At 39.2% G+C, this 25,417-nt stretch overlaps 1 protein-coding gene across 6 annotated transcripts in view; it reads left to right on the top strand.

The window, feature by feature from the left end:
• Positions 1-25,417, top strand: part of ABCC4 (ATP binding cassette subfamily C member 4) — a 278,085-nt gene that overhangs the window by 66,686 nt on the left and 185,982 nt on the right. For 5 of the 6 annotated variants that reach the window (XM_037800391.1, XM_037800386.1, XM_037800388.1 and 2 more), the window contains exons 5-9: positions 8,879-8,968; positions 9,995-10,158; positions 11,315-11,440; positions 13,177-13,426; positions 23,493-23,594. In XM_037800391.1, coding sequence (XP_037656319.1) covers positions 8,879-8,968; positions 9,995-10,158; positions 11,315-11,440; positions 13,177-13,426; positions 23,493-23,594 — 732 coding nt within the window. The remainder of the gene's footprint in view (positions 1-8,878; positions 8,969-9,994; positions 10,159-11,314; positions 11,441-13,176; positions 13,427-23,492; positions 23,595-25,417) is intronic. The other variant, XM_037800387.1, reaches the window with a different exon arrangement.

Consider the following 25,417-nt stretch of genomic DNA (forward strand, 5'->3'; position numbering starts at 1 on the left):
GTTGTGTTCTCATTTTCATTCGTCTCTATATATTTAGCAATTTCTCTTGCTATTTCTTCTTTAACCCACTGATTGTTTAGGAGTGTGTTGTTTAACCTCCAGGTATTTGTGAATTTTCTAAGTCTCTGATGGTTATTGACTTCTAATTGTATTCCATTGTGGTCAGAGAATGTGCTTTGAATAATTTCAATCTTTTTAAATTTATTGAGGCTTGTTTTATGTCCCAGCATATGATCTATTCTGGAGAAAGTTCCGTGAGCACTAGAAAAGTATGTGTATCCTGGTGATTTGGGATGTAATGTCCTGTAGATGTCTGTTAAATCTAATTCATTTATCAGATTGTTTAGGTTTTCAATTTCCTTATTGGTCTTCTGTCTGGTTGATCTATCTATAGGAGAGAGTGATGTGTTGAAGTCTCCCACAATTATTGTGGAAACATCAATTGCTTCCTTTAGTTTTGCCAATGTTTCTCTCATGTATTTTGTGGCACCTTGATTGGGTGCATAGACATTTACGATTGTTATTTCTTCTTGCTGAATTGCCCCTTTTATTAGTATGTAGTGGCCTTCTTTGTCTCTCAAAACATCCCTGCATTTGAAGTCTATTTTATCTGAGATTAATATTGCTACACCTGCTTTCTTTTGGCTGTAGCTTGCATGAAATATTTTTTTCCATCCTTTCACTTTCAGTTTCTTTGTGTCCCTGTGTCTAAGATGAGTCTCTTGTATGCAACATATTGATGGTTCATTTTTTTTGATCCATTCTGCGAATCTATATCTTTTAATTGGGGAGTTTAATCCATTTACATTCAACGTTAAAACCGTGAAGGCATTTCTTGAATCGGCCATCTTATCCTTTGGATTATGTTTGCCATATTTTTCCCCTCTGTCTATTAATATCCTTTATTGTACCCATACCGAATCTCTTTAGTACTGAACCTTTCTCCAAGTCTCTCTGTCCTGTCTTTGTTTCTCTGTCTGTAGGGCTCCCTTTAGTAGCTCCAGTAGGGCAGGTCTCTTGTTAGCAAATTCTCTCAGCATTTCTTTGTCTGTGAAAAATTTAAGCTCTCCCTCAAATTTGAAGGAGAGCTTTGCTGGATAAAGTATTCTTGGCTGGAAATTCCTCTCACTCAGAATTTTAAATATATCGTGCCACTGCCTTCTCGCCTCCATGGTGGCTGCTGAGTAGTCACTACTTAGTCTTATGCTGTTTCCTTTGTATGTGGTGAATTGCTTTTCTCTTGCTGCTTTCAGAACTTGCTCCTTCTCTTCTATGTTTGACAGTGTGATCAGTATATGTCTCGGAGTGGGTTTTTTTTGGATTTATTCTATTTGGAGTTCGCTGAGCATTTATGATTTGTGTATTTATGTTGTTTAGAAGATTTGGGAAGTTTTCCCCCAACAATTTCTTTGAATACTCTTCCTAGACCTTTACCCTTTTCTTCCCCTTCTGGGACACCAATGAGTCTTATATTCGGACGTTTCATATTATCTATCATATCCCTGAGGTCCATTTCGAGTTTTTCAATTTTTTTCCCCATTCTTTCTTTTATGCTTTCATTTTCCATTCTGTCATCTTCCAGGTCACTGATTCGTTGTTCAACTTCCTCTAGTCTTGTACTATGAGTGTCCAGAATCTTTTTAATTTGGTCAACAGTTTCTTTAATTTCCATAAGATCATCCATTTTTTTATTTAGTCTTGCAATGTCTTCTTTATGCTCTTCTAGGGTCTTCTTGATTTCCTTCATATCCCGTACTATGGTCTCATTGTTCATCTTTAGTTCTTTGAGTAGCTGCTCTAGGTGTGTCTCTTCTGGTCTTTTGATTTGGGTGCTTGGGCTTGGGTTATCCATATCGTCTGGTTTTTTCATATGCTTTATAATTTTCTGTTGTTTTTGGCCTCGTGGCATTTGCTGAACTTGATAGGGTTCTTTTAGGGTTTGTAGACCAGTTGAAGTCCTTATCTCTAATTTATCAGATCTACAGCTTCGTGGAGTACACTTTCTCTAACTGACCAGCAGGTGGCGTCCACGAGCCACCTGTTCTCCACAAGCCAGATCTCCACTGCTTAGCCTTTTTGGTGAGTGGGGGAGTGAGTCTTGTGGGGCCCAATTGGTGTACCAAGCTTGCGTGTGTAGTTGGTTTTGCCTGCCCTGTATGTGGGGCGTGTTTCTGGGCAGTCGGGGAGGGGGGGGTGGCCCTAACAATCAAATCTCCCTGATGATCCTAGAGTTTTAAAGCTACTGCAATAGTCTAATCCTTCAGTTCAGTCCTGCCACAGTTTGTCTCTGCCACTGACCCACAAGTCTTTGGTATTGGCGTATGGCTCCTGAGACTTGCAAGTGGGCCCCTCTTCCAGGCTGTGCACCCCGGGTCCTCTGTTGAGGGATGACTGTGCTATGTCACAGGTGAGTGCCGTCCCCCCAGGGCAGTTCTGGGCTGCTGGGCTGTGTTGGGAGGCTCCCAGTCTGCTCAAATGATGGCTGAATGGGGCTCTGTTAATTCACACTGCTCCCCCTTCCCAGCTCTGGGACATTCAGCTGAGGTTGCAGGGAAGGCTAATGTCCACGCCCAGTTTTGTGGTGTGTGCCTGTTATTTGAAGCACTTCCGTCACACTGGGTTGTCTGGGGCAGCTCTGGGCTATGGGGCTGGCGATAGGCAGGAGTGTTTCCTGTCCACCAGGATGGTGGCTGTGAGCGGACACCCCCCTTTTCTTGGGAAGTTGTGTTGTTTAGTGAATTTTCTCAGCCACTGGATTATTGCCTTTTGTCTCAGAGCTCTCTTAGTTCTGCTCTTGACTTGACGTGTCCAAATTTCAATTCTTTGAAGCTTTCTGTATTGAGCTTCTTAGAGTAATTGTTTTAGAAAAAGCAAAAAGGATTTAAAAAAAAAAAAAAAAACAAAAAAAAAACGGCCCTCCTCAGAGATCTAATGGGTTATTGAAATGCTAATAGACAAAGCAACCAGGGCCATTAAGGAAAGGTGCACAGGGCAGAGAGATCAGCCTTGCTTTGGGATTTGCATATGCGCCTCAAGGCCTGATCTCTGCCCTTCCCCTTTCTGTGTTCACCAGAACTCCAAAAATCCTCTGCTTTTATTTTGGAGTTTTTCGTGTTGTTTTTTTTCTATGCCTGTCTCCTCTCTGCTGGGCTGGCTGCTCTCAGAGTCTCTGGTGTCTGGTCTCAGTCTATCTATGGTTGGAGTTTGAATCAGTAGAATGAGTTTCCGATAAGAGCAGCCACTGCAATTCTCCCTTCTCCTTCCTGGAGCTGACAGCCCCTCCTCCCCCGGGACTGAGCCTGGCAGGGAGGGGCGCGGGTCCCCTGGCCGCAAAAACTTACAGATTTCGCTGATCTCAGCAGTTCCACGTTTTCATGAGTGTTGAATGAAGTATGCCCAAAGACAGATTGCTCTGTGGTGTCCAGTCCACGCAGTTCCTGGCTTTTTACCTACTTTCCTGGAGGAGTAACTAAAACATACAGCTCACCAGTCTGCCATCTTGCCCCGCCTCTAAACAGTGTCTTTTTATAACACATTAACTTAAGGAAGTGTAGAGTCAAAATATTAGCAAAACAATGATACATTAATTTTCAGATTTTTTCCTCTGCAGTGGACATGAAGTACTTTTAACCATAGCATTCATACTTATTAGAACCAAACTTAAATTTTCTACATTAATGAGGAGTAGTGGTAACTTTGCTTAATAAAAAATAATAATATTGATTGCCTATTCTTTGCCATGCATGGATATTTTCAGCCTGTTTTCTCATCTGCAAAATAGGAATAATTCTTACTTTGCTGATTGTTCCTATTCAGTCGACTGACTTGTTGCGGGTGATCAATCAGTGGTAGCTATTTTTATGATTATGATGATGTTAAGTGACTATTATGTGGTCCGTGCATTCACAAAGTCAGGAGATACTGAGAGCAACAGGTAAATAGATACATCATTATAGTAGCATAGTTGATTACACTAAGTGCTCTCTGGCGTTGTGACCAGATGGTTTTTGTTGTCTTAGGTAGAGTCTTAGATAATTGATTTTATACCACTCAATACTACACATTTCCTCTAAAACTTGCTTTGGCTGTATCTCACAAAATTGATATGGTATATTTTCCTTATCTTTCATTTAAAAATAGTACTGATTTCCCTTATGATGCCTTCTTTGATAGATGGGTTATTTACAAGTATGTTGCTTAATTTCCACTTATTTGTGCTTTAGCAATCTTATTGATTTTTAATTTTATTGTCATTACTAGAGATATTCTCTATTATATTTCCATCTTTTGAAATTTATTGAACTTCATTTTATGACCCAGCATGAAGTCTGTCTTGGTGAACAAGTAATGTACACTTGAAAAAACTGTTCTGCAGTTGTTAGGTGTGGTGGTCTATAAATATCAGTTAAAATACAATGGTTAATAGTGTTGTTTAAATCTGTGTCCTTACTGATTTTTCTTTGTCTACTTGTATCAGTCATTGAGAGAGGGATGTTGAAATCTCCAAATGTGATTGTAGAATTTTCTGCTTTCCCTTTAATTCTGTTTTTGTTTCATAAATGTTGAATCTCTGTATGGAGGTCCATACACATTTAGGAGAGAGGAACTGACCTTTTTATCATTGCAAAAGGTCCCTGTTACTCTCTGGTAGTTTTCCTTGTCTTGAGGTCTCCATTGTCTGATGTTGATACAGTCATACCAGTTTTCTTGTGTTGACTGTTTTCATGGCATATCTTTTTCCATCCTTTTACTTTAGCCTACCAGTGCAAAGTTGCTTTTGGTTAATTCAGTCTGACAGTCTCTGGCTTCTAATCTGTATGATTGGTCTATTTACATTTAGTATGTAAATTTTGATGTGGCTTTCGCTTTGCTGTTTCTTTCATGTTTTTTGTTCATCTTTCTCCATTCTCATTCATTTTTTACTTAATCAAATATATTTTAGTATTCCGTTTTAATTCCTCTGTTGGCTTTTTGCAGTATCTCTATTTTTAGTTGTTGCTTTGGGGATTAGAATAGGCATCTATACCTTACACAGTCTTCCTAGTGTTAATATTGGACTGATTCACATAAAATATAAGAAGCATACAGTAGTAAAATTGTATAACTCTTCCTTACCCTTTGTGCTGCTGTTGGCATGTATTTTACATCTCTATGCACCATAAATAATCCTTCAATACAGTGTTCCCATTTTTGCTTTAAGCAGCCTGATGTCTTAAAAAGAAATTAAGAGAAAAATGTAATCACTTAACATTGTTTGATAATGTTCCTGATAATTCAGCCATCAGTTGCGATATCGTTCCTCTGTATGTAATGTGCCATGTTTCTCAGGCTGCTTTCAAGACTTTCTCTTAATTTTTGGTTTTCAGTAATTTAACTTTCATGTGCTTAGCCCTAAGTGTCTTTGTTCTTATCTGTCTGGGAGTTCGCTGGGATTCTTAGGGATATAAATGAATATTTTCTACCATATTTTGGAAAATTCAAAACATTTTTCACAATTTTTTTCTGACCTATTTGCTCTTCTTCCAGGACTCCAATTACACGTATATTTCTTTGCTTGCTAGTGTCCCATTGTACCCTGAGGCTTTGTTCTTCTTTTCCAATTTTTGTTTGTTTTTTTCTTCAGATTGGAAACTATGGAAGAAAACATTAAGGAACCTGGGCACAGATCATTAGAAATTATCCATTCTGTTTTAAAACTGTCTAGTGAATTTTTCATTTCAGATATTTACTTTTCAGTTCTAGAATTTCCGTTTTGCTCTTATTGGTATTGTCTATTTCTTTCCTGAAATTTCTCATTTATTCACTCACTACAGCCATATTTCTTTAAATCTTTGAACATATTTATAACAGTTGCTTTATAGTCCTCATTTGCTGATTCCAAAATCTTTGTCATCTCAGGGTCTATTGCTATTGACTGTTTTTTTTTTTTCTTGATCATCGGGCACATTTTCCTGCCTCTTAGCATGCCTAATACTTTTTTACTAGGCTGGACATTGTGGATGATGCATTATAGAAAGTCTGTATTAAAGAGTATTGTGTTCTGTTCTGACAGGCTGTTAAATTCCTAATGGATTGGTCCTGTCAGTATTGGTTTTCCCTTTTTTTTTCTTTTTTAAACTGGGCAGGTATTTCTGTTTTGAATTTCGTCCTAGCACATGGCTTCTACTCTAGAGTGTGGTCTTTGTTACTAAGGCTTGGCTCTTCTGGCATCTTCGTTGAATGCCTGAGGTGCCCATGGAGAGTTCTTCACCCCATTGGGCAGGAAAGGCTATGCCTCCAGCACTGCGTTGAGCTTTGCAGTCTCCCTTCAGCTCTCAGCCCCACAGCTGCTGCTCTCCATCAGGGCTCATGGAGCACTAAAGCCCTGGGCAAAGTGTCTTTGGTAAATCCCCACACACATTTACAGGCCACGCCTCTGCTGCTCTGGCCTGGAAATTTCAGACATGTCCGCTTCAGTGGTGATCTCTTCACTTTTCTCTTTGTCTCCAGTGTGGAATTTGACATTGATTTTCTTTTGTTAGATCCTTAATTTCAATGTTAACTGCAGAGCTACCCCTAACTCTTGTTATACAAACTCCTGCGTGTCTGAGCTGCTGAGTCCAGCCTTTTTTTTTAAATTCCATTTTATTGAGACGTATTCATATGCCATACAATTATCTATGGTGTACAGTCAGCTGTTCACAGTACCATTATGTAGTTGTGCATTCATCACCCTGATCTATTTTTTTGAACATTTTCTTTACATCAGAAAGAATAAGAATAAATAATAAAAGTGAAAAAGAACACCAAAATCACCCCCCCCATCCTATTTTTCATTTAGTTTTTGTCACCATTTTCCTACTCATCCATCCATACACTGGATAAAGAGAGTGTGACTCACAAGGCTTTCACAATCACACTGTCACCCCTTGTAAGCTACATCGCTATACAATTATCTTCAAGAGTCCAGGCAACTGGGTTGCAGTTTGATAGTTTCAGGTATTGACTTCTAGCTATTCCAGGACATTAAAACCTAAAAAAGGTTATCCATATAGTGCGTAAGAATGTCCACCCGAGTGACCTCTTGACTCCATTTGGAATCTCTCAGCCACTGAAACTTTGTTTCATTTTGCATCCCCCTTTTGGTCAAGAAGGCATTCCCAATCCCATGATATCAGGTCTAGATTCATCCCCAGGAGTCATATCTTGCGTAACCAGGGAGATTTACACCCCTGGGAGTCAGGTCCCATGTAAGGGGGGGGGGTGGTGGTGAGTTCACTGCTGAGTTGGGATAGCTGGAGAGAGAGAGGGCCACATCTGAGCAACAAAGAGAGGCACTCAGGGGGAGTGAGTCCAGCCTTTTAGTCCATTATTATTTCTAGTCACAGATGTAATTAACTCACAAATGGCCCTAATGGTGTACCTGGAGGAACTTTTGTCTTTCATCCGCATCATATTACCCTTTGGTGGCCCATGTTGATGGGAGTGATAGTCTATAAATGATATTTCAAGTTGGGTGCAGCTATCTTGAAATCTTTTGAAAACGGTTAGTTTAGGATGGGAGTTGGGCGTGCCATTTTGCCTTATTTTAACTGTTAAAATTAGGTACCAAATATCCACTCCTTTTATATAGGTAATGTGTTTTCTGCACGAGGGATTAACATTTTTATATGCACAATTGGTTTTAAAATACTTTTAAAAGGTACACATAAACAAACAAAATATTTTCAAGATAGCTTTCAGTTATTAGTTATATTTCTTTCCTGCAAGGGTATTTTTTTATTTTCTTTTCTTTTTTGCTGTGTATATTTTGTGACTGAACAAGAAAACGTGCTGTGCAAATATCCAAGTGTTTTGACTTACATCTGGCCCTTCCTTTCCATCCATAGAACCCTACCTAGTTCTAGTTCATGGCCCCTAGTTCTCCCTTCTTCTAGGAATCTACTAGGTGATCACTTCTATAGTTTAACTTCCTAAAGCCATGATTCTTACTCTACGTTAAAAAGTATTCACTGTTCCATGTGGCCTTCCATATCCTTTAGCTGCTTCCCAGTCCACCTTTCTGGCCATATTTTGGGTATTATTTATTCAACTGTATCCATGTTTTCCCTTCTCTGTACTTGTATACATCCTTTCTTTTACCTATTTCCATGTAAGTCCTCATCTCCATTGTCCAAGGTCCATCCCTCCTACCTTATCATCTGATCCAAACCTTCCCCTGTTCCCATGCTTCTGTGATGACTGTCTCGTTCACACTTGAATTACATGTGCTTGTGTGCATACCTTGTCCTTGTCTTTAAAGATGGGAAAGCACAGCTTATTGGTCAGGCATTGTATCTCAGAGCACCCAGTGTCTTCCACATCACAGATGCTCAATAAGTATTTGTCATTTCAATCTCATAATCTTCTTCTGATTTAGATAGGGTAAGGTGTTATTTCCGTTTACAGAATGAAGAAACCAAGACTTCACTGAAGTGTTTAAATGACATGGACACGGACAGGTCACAGAGAATTCATGACCGATTCCAGATTTACGAACCACATCTTAGACAACCTCTCTACTCTCATCTAATTTGGCTCATAATTACTTTGGTTGGCTCTTAGCTATTAACTTATGTCTTTTTGTACTTTGGGTATGTCCAAATTCAAAAAACAAAAATGAGGTATGGGGTTTTGCGCTTACCTCCTCTCTTCCTTTTGCTGCCCGGCACACTGAGGCCACTGTGGCTTTGGGAGCTGAAGACTGGATGCCCGTCCTCGGAGCTCTGTTGTCACGAGTCATCCTGGACGTCTTCACATTACACCAGGACCCAGGAAAACGTGCTCCGTTTTGCTGGTTTTTGAATGTTGCCTTAGCATCACTGCAGGAATAGAATTCTCCATTTCCCTGTCATTTCAGGCACTTTGTCTTAGTAACGCAGCCATGGGGAAGACAACCACAGGCCAGATAGTCAACCTGCTGTCCAATGATGTGAACAAGTTTGACCAGGTGAGCTGCAGCTGAGGGTTCCTCTCTCATTTCATGCTCTTCTTGATTATTTTAACTTACTGGAACGTCAGGTGCCAGGTTTTGCATAGGCCGGGACACTTGAGGACATCAGGCAAGGGATATTTTATCCAAACCTCACTTCTTCTGTGTATGACTTAGAAGTAGTAATAGATGATGTCTTGTTGGTTAGAATTTTATTCTTCTAATATTTCCTACTGCAGGTTTCAGTAATAAGCAGGTAGTAAATAGGCAGATAGCTATGTCCTTGCCCAACCTGGTTAAATATACTCAGTGGTCCTCCTTGAGTAACCCGTCTTAACGCTTAGCGTGTTCATTGGTGTTTCTCCTCTTCTGGATTGTGAACTCCTCCTGGGGAGGGATTGTGCCCAGTACAGTGCCTGGTACATAGGAAGCCATTGATGTAAAATGCTGAATGAGTAGTTCCTAGACAGAAATAACCTCAGTCTCCCCTTTCCCACGGTGCCCTTTTTTATACTTACCTTATGGCCATATCACATTATCCAGGATATTCTAGCTGCTTGTCACATCTATATTGCACTGGGGCCATTTGTCTTTCAGCTATTCATTTGTCAAACATGTACCGCTCAATGTCAGGGGTGAGTAAGACTTGGTTTCTGCTCTGGAAAAGCTCATAGCCTGTCAGGGAGATACACACATAAATAATTACTGGAGAAGGTGGTAGGCACTATAATGCAGGCTTTAGGAGACAGCGAGGTGGGGGCTGAGTTTTGTGGAAAACTGCTTAGAGTTCTGGAAGCTTGAATGCATCTGTGGAATAAACAAAATCAAGATCTTTCTTCCAATGCCAGTAGTCACATTTCTCCCTGTAAGTACCCAAAGTCTGCCCTTTGTTGCCCTTGTCTGCGGTAGATACTTGGAGGTTTAAAACCCACTGCAATGCTTTCTGTCTGGCTTCTTGTTCTCTTAGAGCAGGTTGTTTCTATACTGTGTTCTTATTTTTTGTTTTTATATAGCCCTGAAAGCACTTTGTCTTTTTCTTTTAAGGTAACAATATTTTTACACTTTCTGTGGGCAGGACCACTGCAGGCTATAGCGGTGACTGTCCTTCTCTGGATGGAAATAGGAATTTCATGTCTTGCTGGAATGGCAGTTGTCCTTATTCTTCTGCCTTTACAAAGCTGCTTCGGGAAGTTGTTCTCATCATTGCGGTAAGAACGATACTGATTTAAAAAAAAAAATGTAATATGTGTTTGGAAACGTCCATAGTCTGCCCAGTGCTTTTGTTCAAAATAAAATAAATGCTCTTTATTATCTCTTTTTTGCATATGTTGCAGTTTCTTCAGGCTTAGCCCATGGGGCCTCCAGCCTTGAGCCAAAGGCTAATATTTAAGCAGAAAAGTCGAAAGCATTCACTGTCTCTTCCCAATCAGCTTTCCAGGCCCCATAGCCTCCCTAAGTAGGGAGTCTTTCAGCAGAATTTATATAGGTAGAAGCTATTTAAACGGTACCTATTAAATAATAAATTTCAATATTTTATGGACCAAACTCTAGCTGTGTCTGTTAGTTATGTTTGTGTTATACCTATGTTAGTGTGTGTGTCTATTATTTTTAATTCAAAGTTCCCATTAAATCATAAGCTTCCATAAATTATAAGCTCCCATAAATTGTAAGAGAAGGGTCGGTCTTAATTATGTCTTTATGAATTCCTGCGGTCCTTAGCAGAGTGTGTGTTAGAAAGGTGGCTGTCGATCAGGAGCCTAATGATAGGGGAAGTGAGTTAGACCTGAGGCAGATCCCAGACGGCTGGACGTGGGTCATGGGCAAGGTGGTCAGGTGGGTGGAGATGTTGTGTTGTTTGACACACAAGTTGATTGCTTTGTGCCTTTGCTCATGGTGTTTATTCTACTTGGAATTTCCTATTCCTCCTTGCTATTTGAGGAAGCATCACAAGGTCTGGTTCACATGCTACCAGTACTCTCAAGCTTTTCTTGCTCTCCCCTTTCCCAAGAGAATTTCTTTTCTGCTCCGTAGCACTTTATTCCTATTGTATTCTATCACAGCCAGCCTGTGTTATTATAGATTCAGGCGTCTTTCTGCTTTCCCTACCCAACTGCGAGCTCCTGGAGGGGACGGATTGTGTCTTACTCATTTTCATGTCTTCCTCAGCAGATATTGCAAGTTCTCCAAAATGCTTACTGAATAGGGATAGCTTGCTGACTTCCTAATTGCAGTCTTTTTCCATTTTTGTTTTGATTGGGCAAAAGGGGTTTGGGGAATCTTCTGATCCATGGTCTCTGCCTGTGCCTGCTGCTGAGAGTTAGGCTGTGAGTGCCATGGCTCATCCCTCACGTCTGTCCTCCTTAGGAGCAAGACCGCGACGTTCACGGACGTCAGGATCAGGACCATGAATGAAGTTATAACCGGCATAAGAATAATAAAAATGTATGCTTGGGAAAAGTCATTTGCCGAACTCATTACCACTTTGAGAAAGTAAGTTTTTTGTCTGTATCCTAATTTTCTGTGTTCTATTCTTATTGAGAGGTTTTAGACATTGTATAATGTTTTCACATTCGCAGAACTTGAATACTCTCCCACCCCACCCTCCCCACCCCTTGCAAGCCAGCAGCAGGTTAAATAGAATAACATAGCACAGAATCGTAACCTAGTCTTTCATTTAACATTTCCTTAAAGCAAAGAGTGAATTTGCTTCTTACTAATACAAAAGTGAAATTTCAAGTGTTTCTTAATATACCCCAAATCCCAAACAAGCAATGATTCTAAGGAGTTAGTATTTGAGGATATGATATTAAAATATAATTAATATTTATGTTAATTTAGCACCAGTAGAAAAATTAGAGATTGAGTATATCTGTACTGGGCCAAACTGTAGGAATCAGTATTATTCATTCCAAACAGAACCAGGGAAATAGCTACCATTCCTTTTTGGTTTGCTTTATGCCTTCTGAACTTTTTTCAGTTTTTGATCTAAATGATTGGTTTTTATACTCTAGCACCTGGTGCTTCCTATAATTCTCTGATAACACCTTGTCACCTTCTGCCTTTCCACCTTTGTATGTACTCTTCCCTCCAGCTTCTCCAGCTTCCACCAGACCCTGCTAACTCTGGCTCGTCCTCTCAGGCTCCACTCGTGTGTGACTCCTTTGACCTTACCACACTGCATTGTGGGCCTTCCTCTCTGCTGTCGCAGGGCCCTGTCCTACCTACTTCCATCCAGTGTCGTGGTCCCTCACAGTGTCTTGGGTTGCTTATGTTCATCCCACAAGTTTGTGAGCTCCTGGAGGGCACAGGCTGTATCTTACTCATCTTTCTGTCACTGGCACGGTGCCTGGCACAGGACTTCTGTGTATGAGTGTTTGTTGAATGAGTGTACAGACCCAGGCCGATTGATCTAAAATACTATGCTTTGACATTATGTGGCACATCCATGTAGTAGAATATTTTTCAGTGATTAAAAGAAATGAGCTACCAAGCCATGTAAAAACACAGAGGAACCTTAAATACTTAATTGCTAAGTCAGAGACGCTGGTCTGATAAGGCTGCATAGGATTTCAGCTATATGACATTGTGGAAAAGGCAAAACCATAGAGACAGTAACAAGATCAGTGGTTGCCATGGATTGGAGGAGTGTGAGGGGGAAAGAAAAATAGGTGGAGTACAGGGCATTTTTAGGGGCAGTGGAACAATTCTGTATGATACTGTATTGCTATATACATGACATTATGTGTTTGTCAAAACCTGTAGAACTGTATACACAAAGAATGAACCTGAATGTACACTATGGACCTTAGTTACTAATTTATCAGCATTGATTCATCAGTTGTAACTAATGTATCACTCTAGTGCAAGATGTTAATAATAGGGGAAACTGTGTGTGGGGGATATATGGGAATTCTCTGTACTTTCTGTGCAGTTTTTCCATAGACCTAAAAGTGCTCTAGAAACAAAGTGTTTTACAGAAAAAAAAACCCTTCAAGGTTATACACCTCTCTGGTTGAATGAGTGAAATGGTTATTCGGGGGTCTGCTTGCTTCTTGTATGGATGCTGACATCTGGGTGTGTTTTGTAGATTATTTCCATTGTGAAGGGATGGTTTATTTTTATCTCTGTGCACTATATATAAAGGAGACTTCATGCAAAAGGCACTTGAATTTATGACTTTAATGCCTACACTTACTTTAAAACCTGTATTCTACTGTCTTTTCCAGGAAGGAAATTTCCAAGGTTCTTCGAAGCTCCTACCTTAGAGGGATGAATTTGGCATCATTCTTTGTTGCAAGCAAAATAATCATTTTTGTGACGTTCACCACATACGTGCTTCTTGGCAATGTGATCACAGCCAGCCATGTGTTTGTGGCGATGGCGTTGTATGGGGCAGTGCGGTTGACGGTTACCCTCTTCTTCCCCGCTGCCATCGAGAGGGTGTCAGAGGCTATCGTCAGCATCCGGAGAATCAAGGTTTGGTGACAAATAACCTTTTAAAGTTGTAGGTTGATTTTAAGTAACATACTACCTAATTTTATTTAGTGTCACTACAATAAAATTCAGGGTACCACAGTCTTGCAGTTAAGTGAAATTTAAAGCTTTCTGCACCAAGACTTTCAGTCATTCCAAATGCTCTTCTATATACTTCCCTGTCCTCTTAGGGAGGGTGTACTAAGAATAACATCAGAATTGCTCAGCATGTATGAGCAGCAATACATACAGCAATACACAGGTCCTGGATGTACAGATGATAACTGCAGGTGTGACTAAAAGGTCTAAAACCAGGAGAAGCAACAGATTTCAGCACAGGTGCTAACTTGCATGAGTTGGTAGTGACCGTGTGCAGCTGGGCTGAGTCAGGGCTTCCTCTTTGGGATGGGAATGGTTGCCACATGGTCTCTGTTCCTTGAGCAGGAAGAAAGGGCTCAGCTTCCTTTAGTTATTCCTGTTTAAGAAATGGTTTCTTTTCTCCATGGATGCTTGTCGATTTCTGGGTATGCACCTTAGATCTCTGCCTTCTCTTCCCTGTCCCTTTTCACTTCTTCTTACTGTCATGAACCTATCTCCAACAGGCCTTTTCCTTCTAATATGTCATTTCCATCACACCCACTATTTCCTTTTGCTCATTCCCTGTCCCTGAATTGCTAGGGACAAATAATTTCCACAACGAAGATAAGATACAGTGTGCAGTAGACACTCAGGTATTTGTATGATTGGGTAGGTCTAAGAATGAAGATAAATTGGCTCTGTGAGAGGTCCTGGATATGAACTTGAGTGTTTAGGCTTTAAAATAATCTACTTTGTTTAGCGATGGATGCCCGGTTATAGATCTCTAGTTAAGTTTAGATGGCATCAGATGAGTTTTCTTTCCACCTTAGATAAAAGCAGAGGTTCTTTCATGGTGACATTTCTATATTATAAAAATACATTACCTGTAAAACAGCTCTGTCTCTGGGTCAGTTCCAGTCTCTTGAGTCTGTATTTCTTTCTGACAAGAGCTCCGAGCACCATTGGCAAGAAGTGGCCCATGCAGTTCCATAGAATTTTCTTTCACATAGGCTCCATATCTTGGAAGAAGACATTTAGGAATATGCTATGATCATAGCATCATTCCAAGTGTATGCTGCACCTTTTCCAGACGGTAGCTTCGTGTGCACACAGGACCGCTGTCATTTTCACTACTGCTGCTGCCACAGTCACTGCCCCTAGGCTTTGTTGCTAGACTGTGATTACTGTGGACAAGGCACCCTGCAAAACTATCAAACCAGATAAGCATGAGTCTCCCCACCTTACAGATAAGGAAACTAGTTCCCATAAGAGGTTAAATAGCTTGCCTGTCCTCACATAGCTCGTGAATGACTGAAGCTGGATTCTGCCCAAAGCGCTGGTTTCTTAAACCTTGTTACATTGCCTTCTTAGAAACTTGGCACGTGGAATATTTCCTTAAGCGTTTTAACCACGTCATCGTATTCCGAGAACCCTCAAGTGTTCCCTGCTCCCTACTGAATCAAATGTAAACTGGTGTAAGGAGGGGCCGCACCCGTGTGCTTCCCAGCACTCAGCCCTCCACTCTGGTGCCCCACTTTGGGGTGTCTGCTCACTGCGTCTGACTCCCCAGGTCGTCTTCCCTTCTGTCCTGACTTGGACAGATGCTGCTGAGACTAGGTTCCCACAGCAACAAGTATGTGACTGTCCTCACACTTACCATATGTTATTGAAGCCATGTGCTTATGGATTTCTTTCCCTACCTGAACTCTAGACTTCTAGAGCCTCATTCATCTTTGTATCCCTCAGTCTAGCAGGTAGTGAGTGCTCAGAAAGTGTGCGACTGTGGGAACCTTCCAGCTTTGCCTTGTCTCTGGGATTCTGGAAATGCCTAATAAGCTAGCATTCTTTTTCCAGTGGAACAGGTTAACTTTCATTCTCTGGTGGTTTACATCACACATTATAGAGAGATCAGAACAGCAGGAATTGAACCTAAGGTTTTCAGAGAATTGTAGTCACGTATTTATTTGAACAGGCGAAAACCGTAGGACTTTTGTGTCTCTCCCTCTTCCCCCATCCCCATGCAACTTAACTGAGTCTAAGGCTTGAAATTCCTTTCCATGTAGATGTGTGTGGTAAAATTAAATTGACTTGCTGAAAACTTTGAATTTTCATGGAGCTAACTTTGTTGAGGTGCTTTGTGCCCTAATAAAGGAAACATCTTTGATTTGGGCAGCAGACTTTAATCTTCCCTCCAGTGCCTGGAGTTTCTGGCAGTCAGCTGGGCTTAAGAGTCTAGATCTTTATTCAGCAGTAGTTATTTTCCGTAAAGGTCGTGCTAGTTAACCAATCGAGAGGCAAACAAGTGTGGTGTTAGCTCAGGAAGCTGCTTTATGGTGATGTTGCAGGAATTGTTAGGATCCTTTTTTATTTTAAATCTTAAGCTTTTTTCAACCCAGATTTTATCTGAAACCTTTTTTAAAATTTTGTCCTCTAGTTCACCAGAGTCACCTGGAGTGTTTATTAAAATGAAATTATCATCCCTTGGAGATTGTGATTCAGTTGGTCTTGGCTAATTCTCAAGATATCTCTGCCTTTAGAAAGTGTCTTAGTGTGCCTGAAAAATGCCAAATTTGGGAAACATTGCCTGGTTGTGGAAAAAAGCTCACACAAAGTCAAATTGTTTAGTGCATATAGAAGATGTTGGAATTATTTAGCACTTAAAACCAGTTGAGAGGAAAAACCCAAACACTTATCATGGTCTGTGTTAGACTTCTGGAGGGCAAATTTAGAATTTATTCATCCATTCAATCACTTATTCTACAAAGTAATTGAGCACCTACCTTAAACCTGGCACCATGCTAGATACTTAGGTGCCTTAGTAAGCAAAACCCACAGTGTCCCTTCCTGCTCAGAATGTCTGTATAACTAAGTGGGGGAAACAATCAGATAAACTCACTGTTGATATGTGTGTGTCCCTAAGCCCTTGGAAGGCAATGTCTTAAGTGCTATGAGGTGCTTTGGTAGAGGCTCTGATTCATCAAAATACGGAATGCTGGAAAAGGACTCATTTTGGGGAGGAGGAGATCATGAATTTGGTTTCGGAGTTTGAGCTGCTTTTGAAATCTCTGGTTGGTTGCTAAGACTCATTCTTGGATCATAAGCCTGATTCAGAGTCCTTTTCTGTTTACCCTACATTGGTTATAGGCAATGAATGCGACTAACCTGTCTGCTGTTCCCTTTTGTCCTTTCCCTGCCTCTCATGTAGATGTGTTAATGTGCACTTAGACGGTGAACATGGCAGCAGGAGAGGAAGAGGTCTGCTGAGTATTCATCAGGTGATCAGAGTTTGTGAAGGTTTGACCGTTGAGGGGCTAGAGCTTGGTTAGGTGTGTAGAGTTTAGAAAACATTGTTCTTGCACGGCTGGCTGCAGCACTGTCCTCTGCAGCCCGCGTCTCAGAAGACTGGGTGGTATTGAATGATTTCCATTGTGATTCTTTTTGGGAACTCTAAGAAGAAAACCTGCCATACCTTTCTCCCTTTGATGTAGTGCTGTGATAGACACCCACAGGGCACACCTACATGTGGACTTTATTGTGTAGTACTTTTTTTTTTTTTTTTAACCACATACTTTTCAATTTCCTTTTCTCCTTGTACAGAAAAGGAAGGATTTGTTATGAAGTTGTAGGTCCAAGAAGTTCCCTCTGTTTTTTGCATAGTAAGGAAAGGGGACTGATAGTCTTGGCATCTTGGATTATAAAAGATCTCATCTTAACTTCAAAGCACTGAAAGTCTTCAGTGACATTTGCGTCCAGTAAAATGTGTCTCTGAGGTCATATGGTTAGCAAAGCTGCTGAGATTTTTGCCTACCAGCCACTCTGAAGTAATTCTTTTTTACTCTAGTTCTGACGTCTGATACTTTCCCACATGACGTGTTCTGGGTATGCCCTTCATTGTTGTCATGGCAGTTTAATTTCAGCTTTTTTGTCAGTCTGAGTACTGGATAGAAATTCAACCAGCACTCCTGGCACTTTTACAAGCTGTTTATATGTTAAATGGAATCTCATTTAATCACTGGAAGACTGTCACTTCTTTTTCCACTCAAACCTATTGCTAATGGACAAATAAATGCTCAGTGAATTTACTTCCTCACTTTATGTATAGCTTTTTTTTTTGAAGCTGGGATAATTGCTATTCTAATACACATGTACCCCGAATGTGGAATTTTATGTCTTGGTAATATGCTTAAGCTGTAACCATTTTATTCTGTTTAGACAAGATTTATAACATATAAGCCTTTGCTTGTTGCTCTGCTGACTCATACTATGCATGACTGTAGCGGTGTAGTTCATGATTTGACCAATTTAAGCCAAACGTATAGTCTGTTCATTCATTTAGCAGGTATCTATGATGTGCTGACACTGTGTGAGGCACTGTGCTAGTTTGAATGTATGAGCAAGCGTACATTTATAAGTGGGTGTGGATGTCACAGCCTCTACCCACTACTTAATCCCTGTGGTGGCTCGGAATTGGAGAGGTCAGTACCAGCTGGGGGGTCATCCTGTACTGGTTCCTCACAGAATTAGCATTTAAGATGGGCTCCAAAAGATGGTTAGGGTGAATACTCAGAAGATGAAGGGAAAGATCATTTTGGGAGTATGGACAGAGATGCTGATGGATCACTGTAGACTTTTATGAATGGTTGACATTATCAGAGGTGTTTGAAGAAGATCATTAGGGAGTGGTGTTTAGGATAGGGTCATTGGTGTCCATTGCAAAAAGTTTTTAATTTTGATGAAGGCCATTTATCTATATTTTCTTTTGTTTCTTGTACTTTCAGTATAGGGTCTAAGAAACCATTGCCTAACACAATGTCTTGAAGATGCTTCTCTGTGTTTTCTTCTAGGAGTTTTATAATTCTGGTTCTTATATTTAGGTCTTTGATACATCTTGAATTAATTTTTTTTACATAGCGTGAAGTAGGGTTCCAGCATCATTCTTTTGCTTATAGATATCTAGTTTTCCCAGCACCATTTGTTGAAGAGACGACTTTCCCATTGAGTGGACTTTCGACACTCTTGTCAAAAATTAATTGGCCATAGGTATGAGGGTTGTTTTCTGAACTCTCCATTCATTTGCATTGGTATTTATGTGTTTCCTTGTTCCAGTACCATGCTATTTTGATTTTTGTAGCTTTATAATAGGTTCTAAAATTGGGACATATGGAGTTCTCCAAATTTGTTCTTTTTCAAGATGATTTTGGATATTTGGGCCCCTTACCCTTTCATATAAATTTGACAATTGATATTTCCATTTCTGCAAAGAAGGCTGTTGGGATTTTGATTGGTATGCAAAGAATCTGTAAATTGCTCTGGGTATAGTTGACATCTTAACAGTATTTAATCTTCCAATCCAAAAACATGGAATGTTTTTCCATTTATTTAGGTCTTCTTTGATTTCTTTTAGCAGTGTTTTATAATTTTCTGTTTATAAGTTGATCATCAGTTGAATGTCTGCCTAAATAATTGAGTCTTTTACTTGCCATTGTAAATGGAATTTTTTTCTTCGTGTTGTTCACTATAAGTATATAGAAACGCTACCAATCTTTTCATGTTCATCTTGTATCCTGCCACTTTGTTGAATTCATTTATTAGCTCTAGTAGGTTTGTTGTGGATTTTTCAGGATTTTCTATATAGAGGATCATGTCATCTGCAATTAGGGAAAGTTTTACTTCTTCCTTTCCAATTTGGACTTTTTTTTTAGTTCCTTTTCTTGCCTAATTGCTCAGGCTAGAACTTCCAGTTCAATGTTAAATAACAAGGGTGACAGTAGGCATCCTTGTCTTGTTCCTGATATTAAAGGGAAAACATTGAGTATAATGTTCATCATGGGTTTTATTTTATGCTCATTATCTCATTGAGGAACTCTCCTTCTATTCTTAGTTTTCCAGGTACTTTTATTAAGCAGGGGGCCAGATTTTGTCAAATGCCTTTTCTTTGTCAATTGAAATGGTGATCATGTGTTTTTTGTTTCTTCGTTTTATTAATGCGGTGTATTGCATGAATTGATTTTCTTATGTTGAACCACCCTTTCATACCTGGATCAGTCCACTTGATTATGGTGTATAATTCTTTTAATGTGTTGTTGGATTTGGTTTGCTAGTATTTTGTTGAGGATTTCTGCATCCATGTTCATAAGGGATATTAGTCTGTAATTTTGTTTTCTTGTGGTATCTTTATCTCTTTTTGGTATGAGGATTATATTGACCTCACAGAATGAGTAAGGAAGTGTTCTCTCTTCTTCAATTTTTTGGAAGAGTTTGAGCAGGATTAGTGTTAATTCTTCTTGGAATCCCCTTTAGTCCTGGGGTTTTCTCTGTTGGGAGGTTTTGATTACTGTTTCAATCTCTTTACTTGTCATTGGTTGGTTGAAATCTTCTGTTTCTTCTTGGGTCTGTGTAAGTAGTTTGTATGTTTCTAGGTATTCATCCATTTCATCTGGGTCATCTGATTTGTTGTTGCACAGTTGTTCATGGTATCCCTTATAATATTTTAATTTCTGTGGGTTAGTAGTAATAGCCCCCCCCCTTAATTTCTAATTTTAGTTATTTGCTCTTCTCTCTCTCTTTTTTTCCTTTGTCAGTCTAGCTAAATGTTTCTCTGTTTCATCACTCTTTTCAAAGAAACAACTCCTGGTTTTGTTGATTCTCTCCATTTTTTTTTTTCCTCTATTTCATTCATCTCCATTTGATTCTGTTTCTTCCCTTCTGCTAGCTTTGTGTTTAGTGTGCTCTTCTATTCTGGATTCTCCTGTTGTGAGGTTAGGTCTTTGATTTGATATCTTTTGTCACGTTTAATGTAAGCCTTTTGAGTTACAAATTTCCCTCTTAGCCATGCCTTTGCTGCATCTGTAAGTTTTGGTATGGTATATTTTCATTTTCATTTGCCTGAAGATATTTTCTTATTTCTCTTGTGATTTCTTCTTTAACCCATCGGTTCTTTATAGAGTGTGTTGTTTAATTTCCGTATATTTGTGAATTTTTCCCCTTCTGTTACTGATTTCTAGTTTCATTCCATTCTGGTAGAGAAAATACATTGTATGATTTCAACATTTTTGAATTTATTGAGACTTGTTTTATGACCTAACATATGGATATCCAGGATAATGATCCACGTATACTAGGGATGAATGTGTATTCTGCCGCTGTTGGGTGAAGTGTTGTTCTATATATGTCTGTTACTACTTGTTTGTAGTATCATTCAGGTCTTATATTTCTGTATTGATACTCTGTCTAAATATTCTATCCATTATTGAAAGTAGTGTATTGAAATCTCTATTAATGTAGACTCATCTATTTCTCCCTTCAAACCTGTCAATATTTCATTCATATATTTTGGGGTCTGCTGTTAGGTGTATATATAATTGTTATGTCTTGTTGAATTAACCCCTTTATTGGTATAGGTGACCTTCTTTGTCCCTTCTAACAGTTTGTGATTTAAAAATTATTTTACCTGATATTAGTATAGCTACCTCAGCTTTCTTTTGGTTACTATTTGCTGGGAATATTCTTTTCCATCTTTTCACTTCCAGCCTATTTGTGTCTTTGACTTTAAGTGAGTGTCTGGTAAACAGCATATAGTTGAGCCATGTTTTTTAAATCCAATCTCTACCTTTTGACTATAGAGTTTAATCCATTTATATTTAAAATAACTACTGATAATGCAAGACTTTCTTCTGCTGTTTTGCTGTTTGTTCTTAGTGCATCTTATACCTTTTTGTTCCTCAATTCTTTGTTAACGCCTAATGTCATATTTATTTATTTTTGTATTGTACCAATTTGAATCTCTTCTCTTTTCTTTCTGTATATATTTTTCATATATTTTCATTATAATTACCATGGGACTTAAATTTAAAATCCTAAATCTATAACAATCACATTTTATTACCAACTTAACTTCAATCACCTACAATACACTCTTCCTGTACCCTTCTGTCCCCCCACCTTTTGTGGTACTTGTTACAGATGATATCTTCATATATTATATGTCGCAAACCAAAAATTTATAATAATATTTTATGCATTTGTATTTTAGAAACTGTAAGAAGTAAAAGTGCAGTTACATAACAAAGTATGCAGTACACTAGTACTGGCATTATAATTACCCATGTGGTTGCCTTTACCAGAGGTCTTTATTTTTGCATGCTGCTTAGATCTCCTGTTTAGTGTTCTTTCCTTCCAGACTCCCTCTAGCATTGCTGGCATGACAGATCTCCTGGTGACGAACTCCCTCGGCTTTTATCTGAGAATGTAATCTCACCTTTTTTTTTTGAAAGAAAATCTTGCTGGATATAAAATTCTTGGTTGGCAGTTGTTTTCTTTCAACTCTATAAATATATCATCACACTTCCTTCTTTGGCTTTATGGTTTCTGATGAGAAATCAGCACTTAATTTTTTTGAAAGTCCTTGCACATAACATGTTGCTTTTCTCTTGCAGCATTCGGAATTCTATCCTTGTCCTTGGTATTTGATGGTTTGACTGGTGTGTGTCTGGGTGTGGTTCCTTTTAGAATTTATCCTGTTGGGGTTTGTTGGGTTTCTTGAATGTGCATATTCATATCTTTCATTAAATTTGGTAATTTTTCTATTATTATTTCTTTGAATATTCCTTCTATCCTTTTCCCTCTTTTTCTCCTTCCAGGATTCCCATAATGTCCACATGGTATGCTTGATGGCATCCACAGGTCTTTTTTAGGCTTTTTTTTGGTCGTCTTCTCAGTCTGAATTATTTTAATTGTTTTGTCTTTGGGTTCACTGAGTCTCTCTTCTGCCAGTTCCAATCTGCTGTTGAAACACTTCAGGGAATTTTTATTTCAATTATTATGGTCTTCAACTCCAGAATTTCTGTTTGGTTCCTTTCAAAAATTTCTGTCTCTTTATTTAGATACTCAAATTTTTCATTTATTGTTTTCCTGCTCTCCTTTAGTTCTTTCTGTTTTCCTTTATTTCCTTTAGTATATTGAGGATCATTTTCTTTTAAGTCTTTGATGTGTTCAAAGTCAGGTTTTTTCATTGATGGTTTCTGGATTTTCATCTTATTCCTTTGGATGGGCATTCATTTTCTGTTTCTTTGTTTATTTTGTAATCTTTTGTTGCACAATGTACTCAGAATTTAGTCCCTGAGCTATCTGTTCCTTATGTTTGTATTGAGCTATAGTGGTGTGACAGATTTCCTTGGGTGCCAGGAGCTAACAGAAATTAACTAACAAAAAAACAACGTTCACACTCTTTGCCAGTTGGCTATGTGTTGGCTGTTGTTCTCCTTCAGAGTTTTGTCTTCTTATCAAGAAGATCAACCCAAGGCAAATGTGAAGTGCAGGGTCCTCTCCATCGTTTTTTGTCTTTTATAGCCTGTGTTTTGTCCTGTACTTGTGCTTGCTCATGTTCTTAGTAATTCCCCCATTTGCAGAAATTTGAATGACCCTTGTGCTCCCTGTGGGATAGATTTTATCCCCCTCATAGGTGCTTTATTGTATTACTTACAGCAGGTAATCCTTTGCCCCAGGCCACTTAGATTTAATTTTTTCTTATACTGCTTTAGCTGTCTCCAGCCTCTTGTTCTTGTAGGGCAAGTCCTGGGAGGGTGTGCCAGAGAGCAGTTTCCTGGTTCAGTCTTTCAGGCTTCCACCTGATAGGTTGGCACTAACGTGCAGGCACCGCAGTGTGTGTAGAAGTTTATTCTGCTCCTGCTGGAACAGAGCTAGGGATTCGCATTGGGGGTGCAGGCTGGCTCCACACTGTATACCTTTACCTCTCCCTCTCCCCCTTGCACTCTTTCCCCCTCTTCCCAGTACTCCTCTCCCCTTTTTTCCCTCTCCACTTCTCTACCTCTGCCTCTCTGTTGTGATGTGAACCAGTACTTTATGAATTAAATATATTTTATAAAACAACATGTAGCTGTGTAAAAATTTTATATTGCAAATTCCAGGAAAGCAATTATTTTTGTTTGTGCATTTGTTTCTGCTGTTTAATCGATCTGTGCTTTTCCTTTAGAACTTCCTGTTACTTGATGAGATCTCACGGGACAACACTCAGCTGTCATCAGATGTTAAAAGAATGGTGCATGTGGAAGATTTCACTGCATTTTGGGATAAGGTAACAAATCCTTTGTTACAAGATCATTACTGCTCAAAGACAGCTGGTGACATCAATTTGAGATTTTACACATGGTATAAAATGTGACTTGCTCACTTAATAAAAGTATATTGTAAATATTTTCAAAGTCAGGAATAAGGTTTTCATTGAATAGAAATCAAACATAAAGGCAGCTTAAGGTTTTTGTGATGTTTTTTACCTCATCTTCAAAAAAACTTTCAAAATGTTACTTCATGTTGAACTTAACATGCATAAGTTTAGACATTTGTAATATTTGAGTTTTTCAGAACTGGACAGAGTAGTGGTGCAGTATGTAAATGCCTGAGATAATGGGCTAGCTAATCAATACATTATGAATTGTTACAGATGAGCTTTGGGGAATCAGTGTATGTTTTTACCTTATTGTTGTCAGATCATCTTATTATATATTGGGGAAAGCCTGTGATTTGGATATTTGCTGCAAGGTGGGGGCTCCCCTGTTCTAAGCCCTTTGGATATTGTACTTTGTTTATGAGAAGGGTTAGCTCAGAGACTGAGGTAAGCGTCTGTTCTGGTTTGCCAATGCTACCCTTTTGCAAAACACTAGAAGTGGATTGGCTTTTATAAAGGAGGTTTATTTAGTTACAAAGGTACAGTCTTAAGGCATAAAATGTCCAAGGTAAGGCATCAACAAAGGGCACCTTCACTGGAGAAAGGCCGTAGGCATCCAGAAAACCTCTTGTTAGCTGGGAAGGCACGTGGCTGGCGTCCACTTGCTCCCAGGTTGCGTTTCAAAATGGCATTCTCCAAAGTGTTGCTCTTGGGGCATTTTGTCCTCCCTTAGCTTCAGCTGCTCTTCAGTATGTCACTCTCAGTTGCTCTCTCCATCTGGGCCTGTGTGACTCTTTTTAAAGTACTCCAGTGATCCAATAAGGATCCACCCTGAATGGGTGGGGGCAACACCTCCATAGAAATAATCCAATGAAAGGTCTCGCCCACAGTTGATTGAGTCACATCTCCATGGAAACACTGAACCAATAGGTTCCAACCTAATCAACACTGATATGTCTGTCCCCACAAGACTGCATCAAAGAATATGGCTTTTTCTGGGGGGACATAATATATACAAACCAGCACAACGTCTATAGATTATACACGGTTTTGATTCATTCCCGGCCTCTTTCCCCTGCATCTCAGACTTCCATGCTTGCAGGGGTCCTCTGCTGAACAGCAGATGTGCACATTTCTCTCCCCTTCAGATGTTCCAGATTCATTTAAAATTTTTTATTTTTTTTTAACAAAGCTGTTAATAAAATTTTTAGAAAATATGTAAATGTATAAAAGTTGAAATAAAAACCACCCAGAAATAAACAGGTTTAAATGTGTGCATCCCTCCTCCCAGTCTTTTTCTATCAGACATGTGCATATACATTATTGTTCCCTCAAATCAGATCAGACTGTGCATACCATTGTCTAATCTGCTTTTTTTCACTTAACTGTAAATTACAAACATTTTGCCATACCAGTATGTGTTTTGTGTGTAACATTAAATTTAGAGTATGAAATATTCTATCAAACCATAAATTGCCTAACCAATCCCCAATGAATTCAGTTAGGGTAATTTTAGTTTTTTGGTATACCTTTATTATCTTAGTGTAACTTCCTATAAGCAGAAGTACTAGGTCAAAAGATACACAAGTTTTGTTAAAGCTATCCATATATAATACCGAACTGGCCTTCAGAAAGTTACATCAGTTTACGCTCTCACCAGCAATGTCTGAGTGAGTTAATTTATTTCTCTAATCCCGAGATAATCCCAGTTATAATTAGTGATTTGTATCTAC

This window comes from Choloepus didactylus, chromosome 12 (assembly GCF_015220235.1).
Source record: "Choloepus didactylus isolate mChoDid1 chromosome 12, mChoDid1.pri, whole genome shotgun sequence".
Classification (NCBI taxonomy): domain Eukaryota; kingdom Metazoa; phylum Chordata; class Mammalia; order Pilosa; family Megalonychidae; genus Choloepus; species Choloepus didactylus.